At 36.3% G+C, this 16,087-nt stretch overlaps 1 protein-coding gene across 4 annotated transcripts in view; it reads left to right on the top strand.

Moving 5' to 3' along the window:
* Positions 1-16,087, top strand: part of fam151b (family with sequence similarity 151 member B) — a 61,482-nt gene that overhangs the window by 27,055 nt on the left and 18,340 nt on the right. The window contains exon 6 of one of the 4 annotated variants that reach the window (XM_051929635.1): positions 7,998-8,234. The exons of the other annotated variants lie outside the window; for them this stretch is intronic. Coding sequence (XP_051785595.1) covers positions 7,998-8,031 — 34 coding nt within the window. The 3' untranslated portion in view covers positions 8,032-8,234. Of the gene's footprint in view, positions 1-7,997; positions 8,235-16,087 lie in introns of those variants that run through there. 4 annotated transcript variants of the gene reach the window in all.

The raw sequence follows: 16,087 nt of genomic DNA, 5'->3' as shown, positions 1-16,087 counted from the left end.
GATGCAGTGGATAACTCCACTTCGTTGGTGGAACAGAAAGAAAAATGAACTTCCTGTGCTTTCAAAAACAGTAAAAAAAGATGCATGTGCATTTACCCCAACAGAGTTCCCCAGCATCAAGTGACTCCGTGAGAACCCTAACTACAAAGAGGACTATTTCATTTATGTTAGGTAGAATGCCCAAAGGGGACTGGGCGGTCTCGTGGCCTGGAACCCCTACAGATTTTATTTTTTTCTCCAGCCTTCTGGAGTTTTTTTTTGTTTTTTCTGTCCACCCTGGCCATCGGACCTTACTCCTTTTTATGTTAACTAAGGTTGTCTTATTTTAATTTCTTATTTGTCTTTTATTCTTCTTTTCTTCATTATGTAAAGCACTTTGAGCTACTTTTTGTATGAAAATGTGCTATATAAATAAATGTTGTTGTTGTTGTTGTATTTAACATATGTTCATTATGGCTGGGAAGATATCCACTTCAAAGATATTGTACTAAAGCCAGACAAAGTACTGTTAATTGCTCTTGCATTCTTGACACAATAGTTACATTCTTCAGCTTTGTTTTTTTATTGTTTTTTTAACTAAAAATGCTTTTACAAAGTTTGTTTAAATGAAAGAAAAAACTTGTCTACTTCCCCAAACATTATAGTTTAACCAGCTACCATCTCCCATCCCAGTGTGGCTTGCCATTAGTTAATATATTTTCTAAAAGTACACTATATGGACAAAAGTATTGGGACACACCTCTTAATTATTAAATTCAGGTGTTGCATTCAGACCCATTGCCAAAGGTGTATAAAATCAAGCACCTAGCTATGTAGTCTTCATTTACAAACATTAGTGAAACAAAATGGGTCATTCTGAGGAGCTCAGTAACTTCAACCGTGGTACTATGAGAGGATGCCACCTTTGCAATAAGATGGTTCGTAAAATTTCATCCCTGCTGGATATTCCATGCAGTGTAAACATTTAGGAACAACAGCAACTCAGCCATGAAGCGGAAGGCCACATAAAGTCATAAAGCGGAAGACTGTGTATAGTCACAATGCAGGGTCTAAGACTGCTAAGGTGCATGGTGCATAAAAGTCATCGGTGCACTGGTGCACTGCTGATTCCATAGCAAACTTTTGCTGGCATTAATGCAAGCACAAAAACAGTGCAGCGGGAGCTTCATGGAATGAGTTTCTGTTACCGAGCAGCTACATGCAAGTCTCACATCACCAAGTCCAATGCCATGCGTCAGATGGAGTGGTGTAAAGCACACTGCCAATGGACTGTGGAGTAGTGGAAATGTGTTCTACGGAGCAAGGTTATTATAGTTAACGAAAACTAAAATCAAAACTGAAACTATTATTAAAAAAACATTTTCATAAACTGAAATAAAATAATTAACAAAACCGAAATGAAAAACTAAATCTAAACGAAACTATTAAAGTAGCTGGAAAGACTAACTGAAATAAAAATAATAATTTACTAAAATATTTTTAGTTTTCATTTTTGAATGAATATCCTTGATGTTAGTCTTTAACCCTTATAACTCTAAAACAGACAGTCATACACCACGAGCTGCCCGCACATATTCATCCAGTGAATGGCGGCTGGTGATGGAAGGCGGCTGTTCAGACAGCATTTGCAGTGACAGAGCAAGCTGAATTTGGGAGCATAAAGCGTGTGAAATAGAAAGCGATTTACGTGCTGCCTTTCTTTGCGCTTGTTGTATAGCAAGATGTAGTTCAAATGGCTGAAATCAGAATGTGCTAGTCAACAAAACGTTTACCATATGGACAGAAAAATCACGAGTGAGTAACGTTTCAGTTTATTTCTCAGGTGACTGTTTTTTGTTGACAGCAATTCACCTGCCACTTTGCACAGGAGAAATCTGTTTTACTTTCTCATATACAAAGTATAGAGAAAGTATAGTAATCACGAAAAAATTCAACCTTGATATTTTGATGAATCTTGACGTTCTAGACCTCCCAGAGTCCAAAAATACTGTTTTTTTGGAATTGTGTGTGTAAACACGATAACTCAAAAACACAACTAGATAGATGTGGTTGTTACACCACAATTGTAGATCTATATTAACTTTTGGGCCAAATCCATCACTCGGAAATGGTACTTTACCTGAACACATACTTGATTTTTTAAAATGTTTTTATTCATGCAGCTTCAGAGTCCGATTTATTCAACTTTACTTTTATAATAATTGTTCAATATATTATTAATTTTATTTGTTGTTGATGGTTCCTTAATGTACATAATATAAAAATATAATCATTGTCTTGCGGTTACTCCTTAAATATCCATCCCCATATCTGAGTACACAAGAAAGTCGAGGGGAGACCACTCCCAGTTTTTGAAAATTAAACAGCACTGATCGAGAGACTGACTAGGTCATCATACAAGATCAGCATATTGTTGCTGACCGATCTCTTTTGCTTTAAAAACATAATTTAACAATGAAGCGATACAAACAAAGGTAGGTAGGTGAAGAAAGTCTGCCAAGTGATGAAAAATTAAACATACTAATGGGTTTTTGTATTTATTCTATATTTATTAATTTATCTTTTTTAGTTCATATTCACAACTCAAAATACCTGACATTGTGAAAGTAATCCATTAGCAGAATTATATTTTAAAATATTTGTCTCCCTTTTTTCAATGTTTTTCTCTCTTTCTCAAAATAGATAGTTGGTAAATATCATATTCTTTTTGTTCTTAACATCAGCCTTATCATACATATTGCATACCAGGGACTTTTCCTGCCTTACATCCAAACCTGCTGTGATAGGCTCCAGATTTCCTGCGATCCTGCTCTGGATAAACAGGTTTAGATAATGTATATATTGTTCTTAATCTCAGACGCTGTCTCTGTTGTTTTATGCCTGTCCGTACTCCTGTTACCTGCTCTTGCTCTGCTCATTATGGGTTTACTATCCTTTATGTTGGGCTATTCAAGTCTCAGTGCCCCTAACCTTGACACTACATGCTGTTTTTTCTTTGTTTCCCTCAATACAGCTAAGTGGGGTCTGCACATTGATTCAAGTCTAAGAGCCCTGTTCTTCCTAAGCCCCCGTGATTTTCATGAGAAAATATTTTAAAAATTATAAAATTGTGTAAAATAGTTCATATTCAGTTATCTGATTATGCTTGTTTTTATCAGACAAAAACAAAACCAGATGGTAAACCATGTAGTGTAGTAAGCTTCCACTAACATTAAACTTGTATCTAAATCTGTTAAGTGTACAGTTCTGTCTGATCGTGATAAAAAACTAAACTCCATAGGAGCTCCATGCTATAATTACTAAAACTAAAACTGAAACTAATAGATATAAAAATAAAATAGAAATGCCTTTGTGAAATAAAAACTAAACTAAAATTAAAAATATATGATGAAGGAAAACTAAAACTAAACTGAATTTCCAAGTAAGGTCAGAAAAAATATAGAAATAAAAACTAATATAAAAAGGCAAAACTATAATAACCTTGCTACGGAGTGACGAATCACGCTCCTCTGTTTGGCAGTCAGATGGGTGAGTCTGGGTTTGGCATATGCCGAGAGATTGTTACCTGCCTGACTGCATTGTGTGAACTTTGAAGTTTGGAGGAGGAGGAATAATGGTGTGGGACTGTTATTCAGGGTTTGTTGTAGGCCCTTTGCTTCCATGGAAGGGCAATCTTAATGCTTCAGCATACCAAGACATTTTGGATGATGTTACACTTCCAACTTTGTGGAAACAGTTTGTGGAAGGCCCTTTTCTCTTCCAGCATGACTGTGCCCCAGTGCACAAAGAAAAGTCCGTAAAGACATGGTTGGATGAGTTTGGTACCATACAAAGCCCTGACCTCAACCCCATCGAACACCTTGGGGATGAACTGAAACAGAGATTGCGAGCCAGGCCTTCTTGTCCAACATCAGTTTAAGATCTTATAAATGCTCTACAGAATGGATAAATAAAGTCCCTGTTGGTGTAATGATCAGGCATCTCAATATTTCTGTCCATAATAGTGTACTTTTATCCAGCACAGGATCTTAAGCAGCTTAAAGCTCTCTGGGCATCATTGAGTATGCAAAGAACCGATGTTGCACTAGATAAGCAGTTGATCAAAGGGTTTACTCATGTGAATGTCAAAAAAAAAAAAAAAACTGTAAAATTTTCTAATGAAAATTAACATTTTTGTTTCTGTTCTTATAAATTTTTAATCATAGACTTATAACTGGTCAGTGGTGGTCACATCTCCCAGTGTGAACCTCCTGTCAGTGATCCAGTAATCTTTTTGTCAGCTAGGAACAGCTGTTACTCGGTACTCCTGACACAACTTTCCAGTGCCTATGAAAAGTATTACCCCCTATACATCACTGAATCACACTGGATTTAATTTGGCTATTTAGACACTGATCAACAGAAATAGTCAAAATTAATTACAAATATAAAATGCAAAATAATCGATGGCTTAAGTGGTCAACCTTGAACCCCACCCCAAGATGGTATTTAGTAAATTCACCTTTGGCAGAATTTGCAGCCTTGAGTTCTTTAAAGTCCAAGTAGTTTTAAAGACAACCTGCTTAACAAGTAAGGGTCAGTTATGGCAGAAAAGAGACTGGGTCATTCTTTTTTTTCCATGATAGATAGAAAAAAAAATAAGGTGTGGGAATTTTAACCTACCAAACAAATCCATTTTTAGCTGTGGTCAAAGTATCATATTCTGTAAGGAGATACAGTATTTCATGGTGTTGGGGAGTTTATGCAATTTTAAAAGAATTTTGGCTAACATATAGACCACATAGAATGTACGCTCAAGGTTTTTACATTGGGTACCACTGTGAGGTCTCAAACATATAATGGGTGCAGACGTTAATTGTATATTCAATCCAGACTCGGGTAGGTCTTCAATAAATTTAATCATAACATTTAAAACTGTCGACAGCAGTTACAGGAGATGTGCACCCAGATTAGAGAGAATATTCTTTCTTCCTGTTTATGCATCATAATCACTCAGGAATTGATACAATTTTTTTATAAATAATAATTCAGAACCCCAATTCTAAAAAAGTTGGGACGCTGTGTAAAATGCAATGATTTGCAAATCTCATAAACCCATATTTTATTCACAATAGAAAATAGAAAACCTATCAAATGTTGAAAGTGAGACATTCTGCTATTTCATGAAAAATAGTAGCTCATTTTGAATTTGATGGAGGCAACACATCTCGAAGAAATTGGGACGGGGCAACAAAAGACTGAAAAAGTAAGTGGTGGCAAAAAGAAACAGCTGGAGGAACATTTTGCAGCTAATTAGGTTAATTAGCAAGAGGTCAGTAACGTGGCTGGGTATAAAAAGAGCATCTTAGAGAGGCAGAGTCTCTCAGAAGTAAAGATGGTCAGAGGTTCACCAATCTGCAAAAAACTGCATCTACAACTTGTGGAACAATTTCAGAATAATGTTCCTCAACATAAAAAATCTTTGAATATCTCATCATCTACAGCACATAATATCATCAAAAGATTCTGAGAATCTGGAGAAATCTTTCCCGGGGGGGGGTAAACATTAACATTATACAAAGATATTGTCTGTTTTTACCTGCATTATTATCAATCTTTAATATTGTTTTTTTGTATCAGTAAGGTGCTGCTGGAGTATGTGAATTTCCCCTTGGGATTAATAAAGTATCTATCTATCTATCTATCTATCTATCTATCTATCTATCTATCTATCTGCACAAGGAACAAGGCCGAAAAATAAATATTGGATGCGTGTGATGTTTGGGCCTTCAGGCAGCGCTGCATTGAAAATGGCATGATTCTGTCATGAAAATCACTGTATGGGCTCAAGAACACTTCCAGAAATGATTGCCTGTGAACACAGTTCACCGTGCCATACACAAATGCAAGTTAAATCTCTATCATGAAAAGAAGAAGCCATATGTGAACATGATCCAGAAAAGCTACCATCTTTTCTGGGCCAAAGTTCATTTAAAATGGGCAGAGGCAAAGTGGAAAACTTCTGTGATCAGACAAATCAAAATATGAAATTCTTTTTGAAAACATGGAGGCTGCATCCTCCAGACTAAAGAGGGGATGGACTATCTGGCTCGTTACCAGTGCTCAGTTCAAAAGTCTGCATCTCTGATGGTTTTGGGTGTATTAGTGCCTATTGAATTGGCAGCTTGCACACCTGGAAAGGCACCATCAATGCTGAAAGGTATATACAGGTTTGAGAGCAACATATGCTTCTTTCCAGATGTTGTCTTTTTCAGGGAAGGTCTTGCATATCTCAGCAAGACAATGCTAAACTGCATACTGCATCTATTACAGCATCATGGCTTCATAGTAGAAGAGTTCAGATGCTGAACTGGCCTGCCTGCAGTCCAGACCTTTCATAAATTAAAAACATTTGGCACATCATGAAATGAAAAATACGACCTAGGACTGTTGAGCAGCTGGAATCTAATATCATACAAGAATGGGACACAACATTCCTCTCCCAAAAGTCCAGCAAATGGTCTCTTCAGTTTTCAGACGTGTACAGACTGTTTTAAGAGAAGACGGGTTGCTACACAGTGGTAAATATGGCCCTGCCACAATTTTTCTGATATGTGTTGCTGCCATCAAATTCAAAATTACCTTTATTCTTTTCTTAAAATGTTATATTTTCTCAGTTTAAACATTTGATAAGTTTTCTTTGTTCTACTGTAAATAAAATATAGGTTTATGAGATTTGCAAATCCTTGCATTCTGTTTTTATTTACATTTTACACAGTGTCCCAACGGTTTTGGAATTGGGGTTGTACATACTTCTTTATGATGTCGTTGTCATCTCCAATCATGTTTCTCTTAATTTGAAGCTCAAATATGGAGACTGAACCATCGTTGGTAGCAGATTAGGACTTTATGAAATTTAGAGACCAGTGATTTCCTCACCAGTTTCTTCAGGAACACACTCTGGGAAATACTACATTTTTAAGAGGACAAGTAATTTTGTATGTTTCATATGTAAATAAACTGCAAATTAGAAAAGCATAAGAAACAGTCAAGGAGAATTCAGAATTGATCCAGAAATATAGTATATCACCAAATTAATCCCTCTATAGAAAAAGGTTGACTCTTCATTTTGAATTTAATCTTTTGACAACAAGTGAAACAAAGTATCTTATTTTTGAGTTACATCATCATTATGGACCAGGAGAAAAGGCCAATAAAATTTTAGCTCACAAAATGCATAAATAAGCAGTTTGCAATGTTGTAATAGAGATTAATAATCTAGCAGGACATAAAGTTGGGAAGCACAAAGAAATAATTACCATGATTATGAAACAAGTTAGGTTGATTGGTGATGCTTAATTGGCTGTAGTGTACTTTATGTGTAGGGGAGTGTGTGCATTCTTGTTCACCCTACAATGGACTGGGACCCTGCCCAGGAATTGTTCCTGCCTTGCTCCTTATGCTTGCTTTGATTGGCAACATCTTCCCTGGGACCCTGCTTAGGTATTGTAAATGCAGGTTTAGGAAATTAATATGTGAGGAAACACTAAGTCTTTATATTCTTCACAGTAAAAAGAAGAGAATGCTCAAGACAAATTGTTAAGTACACTAAGATCACTACTGTCTGTGCATGAGAGCTTTGCAAATTTCCAGGCTAATGGTTCCCAAAACTCTGTCCTGGGAAACCATTTCTTGTTTTAAAAGGATCTTCTAACCTAATTAAATAAGCTGTTATTTGCCCATCTGTGCTTTGGGATTAATGTGGAAATTTCAAAACTAAGATTGGAAAATTATTAGTTTATATAGGGATAATCTAGTTTTTGTTTATTTATTTATTTATTTATTTTATTTACTTTTTAACAATAGTTTCATCATGATATTCATTCTGCTTTTCCAGTTCTGGTTATTTAATCCATTATTTACCAATTAGTGGGTCTGATGCTGAGGTAGTTGCAGCCTTTCATCATGTAGTATTGTTTACCCAGGTGTCCTCTCTGCTCGTCTTTGTCATTATTAAGATACAATGAAGGGAGAAAGCCACACAGAAAATGAGCAAATTACAGGAAAAAGCAAACGAGAGTTAAGTATTTAAAGCTATTGCAAAAATTGAAATATTTTTAAATATCTTGTGTGAAAAATATCCAATTATGCCTTTATCAATACAGACAAAGAGAAGAGAAAGAATGGCAGCTAATTAAATGAGATCAATTATTATAACGGATTGTGAATCTGGTTGGAACAAAGACATACAGCCACAGTGGGTCTGAAGGATCGAGTTTGGAAACCACTGCTCAAAGCTTCTCTAAAATTAAGATGCTGTAAATTGATTGCAGAAAGAAAATGCTGCAGGATCAGACAATGCAGTGTAATTTTAAAAGAAGTTTTTAACTTGGTTGGTACCGCTAAAATTGTTACCAATTTTTAGAGAGAGAGAGAGAAAATAAAATTCTACCAAGTACATAATGCCAAGCCTCGATTACTGTCATTCTGCATCATATAGACTTTTTGACTTGAAGACCCCCATCTCTCCCTGTCTTTTGTTGGAAAAGAATCCTGTCTTCAATTTAAAAAGTCACTCCAGTGAGCTTTTCAGTTTCTTGTTTATGTGCTCACTGATAGTTCTGGAAGTAATTATTTAACAATATTTTAACAAAACAAACATTCCTTTTGCATATTTTGAGCAAGCAACTGACAATCTCATAATGATGTGAGATTTATGGTATTTCATGTTCATGGATGTTTTTCCCATCATTTGCTGTTGTAAAACACTGGTCACTGTTGACTTCTATTGTGTCATAAACTTCTTTCTATCCATTCTGCATGAAAACACAACATTACATTTTTTTTCTTGGCCACCACTACAAAAGTACATTTTGTAAGTAACATATCAAAATATAATTTTTGGTTGGAGTATTCCTTTAAGAAAATGGATGGATAGATATTAACAGAAGATATTTTTTTAACAATAATAGAAAAAGCATCAAGGGTGTGCTATACTTTAGCAAAGATATTCTCTATAATTTTCCTTATAATAGGTCAATGTCTATTATTAACCTCTGCATAGTCTCTGTTCTAGTTCTTATTCACATTTAAAAAATAGAAGGAATTAATCACTTCTTCTGTCCAATATGGAGACTTATAAGTATGGTTGTCACTAACAACAACAACTTTAAGCCCTGGAAGTACTTTAAGATAAAAATGTGGAGTTAGATTACTACCAAAAGTCTGTGCGTGAGCCCAACACATTATACAAGCGCATTTTATTTTAAACGTGGGTGTTGTACAGTATTTTACAAACGTGCGTCAAACATTTTGATTATAATTGATGTATACACTCACCTGCCATTTTATTAGGTACACCTTGCTAGTACAATACAATACAGTTTATTTTTGTATAGCCCAAAATCACACAGGAAGTGCCGCAATGGGCTTTAACAGGCCCTGCCTCTTGACAGCCCCCCAGCCTTGACTCTCTAAAAAGACAAGGAAAAGCTCCCAAAAAAACCTTGTAGGGAAAAAAATGGAAGAAATCTTGGGAAAGGCAGTTCAAAGAGAGAGACCCTTTTCCAGGTAGGTTGGGCGTGCAGTGGGTGTCAAAAGAAGGGGGTCAATACAATACAATGCAGTACACAGAACAGAACAATTCCTCAATATAGTAAGAAATAAAAAATATACATTTTAGAAGTACAGAGCAGAATTTAACAGTAGATGATATATCCCATAATAAGATTTGGATTTGTGTAGGGTATTAGAGACCTCATCCTTCAAGCTGCCTCCCCCATTTGGCCATTCCACGGCTGAAACAGTACTGGGCCAGCCAATCCGATGAAAGGACCCCTCTTTCCCACGATTCCTGCGATCCTCCATCTGGGATGACTTTTCCTTAGGCAGGCAAAACAACTTGGCAGGTGGGCCGTGGCACCAAGTGCCACATTTGAGTACCAAGAAGAAAAACAGAATAAGTGAGGGTTATTATACAATTATAACTGTCATGTTACTTATGTTTAAGTGCTAATGACTAACAACAGAGATGCAGTCTGTACAGTTAATCAGCAGCTCTAATCAGGATATGCTAAACTGAAGTAATGAGTCTTCAGCCGGGATTTAAAAGCTGAGACCAAAGGGGCATCTCTTATAGTAGCAGGCAGACCATTCCACAGTTTAGGGGCCCTGTAACTAAAAGCTCGACCTCCCACTGTTATTTTATTAATCCTTGGAATCATAAGCAGACCGGCATCTTGAGATCTTAATGTGCGCTCAGGTTTGTAAGTCATGATAAGTTCAGACAAGTAAGCCGGACCTCGACCATTTAATGCTTTATATGTTAAAAGAAGGATTTTGAAATCTGCCCTAAACTTAACCGGGAGCCAGTGTAAGGATTTAAGAACTGGAGTTATGTGTTCGTATTTTCTTGTTCTTGTAATAATTCTTGCAGCCGCATTTTGGATTAACTGGAGGCTGTATAAAGAACAGTTTGAACATCCAGTGAACACCGCATTGCAGTAGTCAATCCTACTAGAGATAAATGCATGAATTAGTTTCTCAGAATCCTGTTTATTTAAAAAGCGCCTTAATTTCCTAACATTTTTAAGATGGAAGAAACATGTTTTGGACAACTTTGTAATATGCGCTTTAAATGACATGCTAGAGTCAAAGATAGCTCCTAGATTGCGGGCTGATTCAGTAAAATTAATTGGGATTCCAACGGAGTTAAATGATGACAAAATATTGTTATGATCAGCATCATTCCCTCCAACAATTAACATCTCTGTTTTATCTGTATTTAAAGACAAGTAGTTCTCATTCATCCACTCCTTTAATTCGCTAACACAACTAATTAAAGACAACATTGGAGAAACTTCATTTGATTTAAATGAAAGGTATAACTGGGTGTCATCTGCATATGAGTGAAAATTAACATTATGTTTCCTAATGAGAGATCCCAGTGGAAGCATGTAAAGTGAAAACAGTAAAGGTCCCAGTACTGAGCCCTGCGGGACACCTTATTGAACTTCTGTGTATAATGATGGAGTACTGTCAGCACATTTCTATACATATTGGAATCGATTTGATAAGTAAGAACTAAACCAAGCGAGAACGGTGCCTGTAAGCCCAACATCATTTTCTAGCCTGTGCAGTAAAATAGAATGGTCGATGGTGTCAAACGCTGCACTTAAGTCCAACAACATAATTATAGTGGAGTTTTCTTCATCAGAGGATATCAGAATGTCGTTTACAACCTGTGTTAGTGCCGTTTCTGTACTATGACCAGTGCGAAAACCAGACTGGAATTTCTCAAATAAATTGTAATGCGTAAGGTGTGTCTGAAGCTGACTGGCGACTACTTTTTCTAGTATTTTAGAGAGAAACGGTAAATTTGAAATAGGCCTATAATTATTTAGTATACAGTATGTGGGTCAAAGTCTGACTTTTTAAGTAATGGTTTAATGACTGACACTTTTAGTGTATCAGGTACTGTGCCATGCAATAATGAACTATTGATAATGTTTAGGATAGGTGCTGCAAGAACATCCATTGCACTTTTAACTAGTTTTGTTGGCACTGGATCTAGGGAACAAGTAGTGGGCTTCATTTTAGAAATTAAACTTAAGACTTCCTGCTCAGTTACAGGATTAAAATTACTAAAGTGCTGAGTGCAATGTGAGACAGGGTCTGCTAAGCTAGTATTTGGTTTGTACTGTGATGCAGAGATCTGGGATCTTATATTTTTAATTTTCTCATTGAAGAAGTTCATAAAGTATGTACTGCTAATATCTGTTGGTATTTTGCACTGTTGATCTGAATTTCCATTTGTTAATTTAGCCACTGTTCTAAACAGTACCCGAGGATTTTTATTATTGCTATCTATTAATGTAGAATAATATTCTGACCGAGCTTTAAAGAGGGCTTTTTTATATTTATTAACACTCTCTGTCCATGCAATTTGAAAGACATGTAGCTTTGATGTTCTCCATCTGCGCTCCAGTTTTCGACACTCTTAAGAGCTCGAGTGTTTTCATTAAACCAGGGAGAGTTTCTATGTGCTTTGATCACTTTTGTTTTAAGGGGAGCCACTGTGTCCAAAGCATCTCTCAAGGTCATATTATAATGTGATGTTAGCTGATCTATATTGTTTTCCATGTTTACATTTGATGTTAACTGATCTAAATGGTTTTCCACAATTACACTCGACTTACTCAAAGTATCTATAAATTTTGAAGCAGAATTACAATCTAGATGTCGCACTGTCTTTGTTTTAATCTGTGAGTGCGCTAGCAAGGGCAGGACTAAATCAAATGTAATTAAGTAGTGATTGGAAATAACTTCATTTAATGGAGTAATAATTAAATTTTGAATTTCAACTTTGTAAGTTATAATTAAATCTAATGTGTGGTTATGATTATGAGTTGGACCTTTGACATTCTGACAAAATCCTACTGAATTTAACAAATAAGTAAAACATTTGCTAAAAGTGTCAGTTTCCACATCAAATTGTACATTAAAATCTCCCATCAGTACTACGTGATCATAATTTATAGCCAAGTCAGATAAAAGGTTGCTAAATTCTAGTACTGTGTGGGGACCCCCTTTTGCCTTCAGAACTGCTTTAATTCTTTGTGGCATAGATTCAACAAGGTGCTGAAAACATTCCTCAGAGATTTTGGTCCATATTGACATAATAGCATCATGCAGTTGATGCAGATTTGTTAGCTGCACATCAATGATGTGAATCCAACATTCTTCCACATCCCAAAGGTGCTCTATTGGATTGAGATCTGGTGACAGTGGAGGCCATTTGAGTACAGTGAACTCATTGTCATGTTCAAGAAACCAGTTTCAGATGATTTGAGCTTTGTGACATGGCACGTTATCCTGCTGGAAGTCGCCATCAAAAGATATATACACTGTGTTCATAGAAAGATGGACATGATCAGCAACAATACTAAGGTAGACAATGGTATTTAGATGTTCAGTTGGTACTAAGGGGACCAAAGTATGCCAAGAAAATACCTCCCACACCATTACACTACCACCACCTGCCTGAACCATTGATACAAGACAGGATGTATCCATGTTTTTGTGTTGTTAATGCCAAATTTTGACCGTACAATCTGAATGTCACAGTAGTAATTGAGACTCGTCAGACCATGCAAAATTTTTCCAATTTTGGTAAGCCAGTGTGAATTGTAGCCTCATTTGCTTGTACTTAACTGACAAGAGTGGCTCCTGGTGTGTCTCCTGCTGCTGTAGCCCTCTAATTCAAGTTTTGAGGTGTTGTGCATTCAGAGATGCTCTTCTGCATACCTCAGTTGTAAGGAGTGCTTATTTAAGTTACTGTTGCCTTTCTATCAGCTCAAAACAGTCTAGCCATTCTCCTCTGACCTTCGACATCAACAAGGCATTTCTGCCCAGAGAACTGGTGCGTGCTGAATATATTACCTTTTTTAACCTTTCTTGGTAAACCCTAGAGATGGTTGTGCATGAAAATCCCAGTAGTTTTCTGAAATACTCAGACCAGCCCATCTGGCACCAACAAACATGCTATGTTCAAAGTCACTTAAATCACCTTTCTTCCCCCATTCTAATGTTTGGTTTGAACTTGAGCAGGTTGTCTTGGCAATGTCTACGTACCTAAATGCACTGAGTTGCTGCCATGTGTTTGGATGGTTAAGTATTTGTGTTAACAAGCAGTTGAACAGGTGTACCTAATAACGTGGCTGGCTATTGTATTTTTCCAAGTGCATTTATAGCATGTTTTGCAAGTGCACATAGCATATTTTGACCTTGAATTTGTACATTTTTTTTTCCAAATGTCTTTGACGTAATTTTTCGTATGTTGTTGTGGTGCACTTCCAAAATATTCTGAGCATGAAAGCAAAGAGGCAATTGTGGAACTTCATTCCTCTAATTGATGGCAATAGTCATTGGTAACTAGGCTCACTTCCTTTAATGCCCCCAAATGGGAACACCTCTAATTTACTCAGTGGCTCAAGAGCTTTGCAAACGTATTGAATTAGGGACGTTTGAAATGCAATATTTTGCTTAAAAGCTAAAGAAGTCTGTCCATACAGTTTTTGAACTTACAAATGGCAAAAATGCTTCTTAGGGTATGGGTTTCCATCCCCACAGCAAGGCAAAAAAGTGACCCAGGAAGGAGTGCTTGGTCAGTATTTAGAAGTGTTAGCAACATTTATGCATTTTATTGCTGTACATAGTATAGGTTTTGCCTAAACTGTACAAAAACAAATAAATATATTTTAAGAATGTAGCTGTTGTAAAGAGAGGATATTTTTATGCATTTGAGCCTAATGGTTACATTGATATGCAACTTCCCTTTTTTTCCCAGTTTCAGTGAATGTGTGTGTGAGTGCATTAATGTATCCAGGTGTGGCCTGGCACCCCATTAAGAATAGGTTCCTGCCTTGAGCAGATGCAGCTCTACAACTGCTACAACAGATCTTACCTTCCTACAATCTTTCATTTGTATAAGTGGATTAAGCAAAATAACTAACTGTTTGTCAAATACTTGTACACTAACTTTTAATTTTAAATACACATTATAAGTACCATATAATGTCCCAAAGTACATTAATGTTGCATCCAAGTATTGTATTGAGAAACAGATTCTAAGAACAAAAATAATATTGATTCTACTGGTTCCTACAGAGTCAAAGTTTCAGTGGACATTTGATTTTGGATCGTGCTCACAGTCCTCAGAAGCGATCTTCCATTGAGTTTCAAATCTTTCCATATTATCGCTGATCTGAGCACTTAATGACTCCCCAAATTCAACCCTGCAATATTCCCCCCAGATTTAGCCAGTTGTTCCATTTTGGCTGGCTCACCTATATGTTGATTTCTGTCTATCCTCCTTTCTTTGTATTTATTATTCAAAAAGAAAGGTATTGAAACAGGACTACTGGGTTTTAGAATTTACAACCTATGCCCTATAGCTACATATGGCCAATTACACCCAAACTAAAGTGATACGGTATAGTAAGGACACTGACAAGCACTGTAGGACAATCTGCATATTAATGTGCATTAAACATTGTAAACCTTTAAATTTAAGATACTACTGAACAATATGGCTTTGTAGGCCAGTATCTTTATTTTCATCTACTCTGTGACATATACTTGTTGACCACCTTATTGGATACACATGAACTTTAATGAAAATAGCCTTCTCCTTCAAATACTCAATCATGTGATTGCAAGTCTTCCTCATTAATAATCGATATTTTCCAAAAAAAAGTGGTATCTTACTCAGTGTTTAATGAGAACTGCCCCACTTGCTATTGTAGCACCGTGGAACAAATTAGTTTCCTAGCATAAGTGCCCCTGCCCTTTTAACATGACATTATATGATGAAGTGCATTTTAAACAAAAAGCTATTATTTCCTGGCACAGAGGAAAACTTATACAAAGGCAATCCCTTTGATAAGAGCATTGTTGGTTTTTGGACTTCATGAACTGTGTGTAGGATTCACAAGATGGCCACGCTGAGTTCATGGACACACTGTGCTGTGGCCAGCCAACAGTAGCATGCAATCCAGTGTTGTTTTAACATGTTGGTGAAGACATCTAAAAGAACCAACACATACAGTACTGTAATGGTCAGTATACGTAGAAATTGATATGTCAGTATCCAAGGAATGTGTGAGAATGGTATTGATGAATTATAATATTCAAAAATATGTGTACATTGGGTTCCATAAACATTAGTCGCAAAACTGAGCAGAAAAAGGTATGTTCCAATATTCTTGCCCATTATAATAATGAGGGTGAAAGCGTTTTGTCACAGATTGAAACAAGTGGTGAAACAAGGATCAGTCACTTTGAACCTGAGACCAAAAAACAATGTAATGGCATCATCTAACTTTTCTTAAGTTCACCTCTTCAGCAGGGATGCGTTTGTTTGGATGAAGAAGGGATGGTATTTGGTAGATATTATTTCATATGGTCAATCCATTAGCTCCAACCATACTCTTAAAAGTTGCAGAAGTATTTAAGGAGTTTTATCTCACACAAATTTTGCTAAAATTCTGCTTAAACACAACAAACGCAACCACACACAAGGTTGAAATTGTAGGATACCATGTTGACT

The sequence above is a fragment of the Erpetoichthys calabaricus genome, chromosome 7 (genome assembly GCF_900747795.2).
Source record: "Erpetoichthys calabaricus chromosome 7, fErpCal1.3, whole genome shotgun sequence".
NCBI classification, from domain to species: Eukaryota; Metazoa; Chordata; class Cladistia; order Polypteriformes; family Polypteridae; genus Erpetoichthys; species Erpetoichthys calabaricus.
Note: the sequence above shows the minus strand (reverse complement) of the source record. Positions and strands in the feature narration are given on the sequence as shown.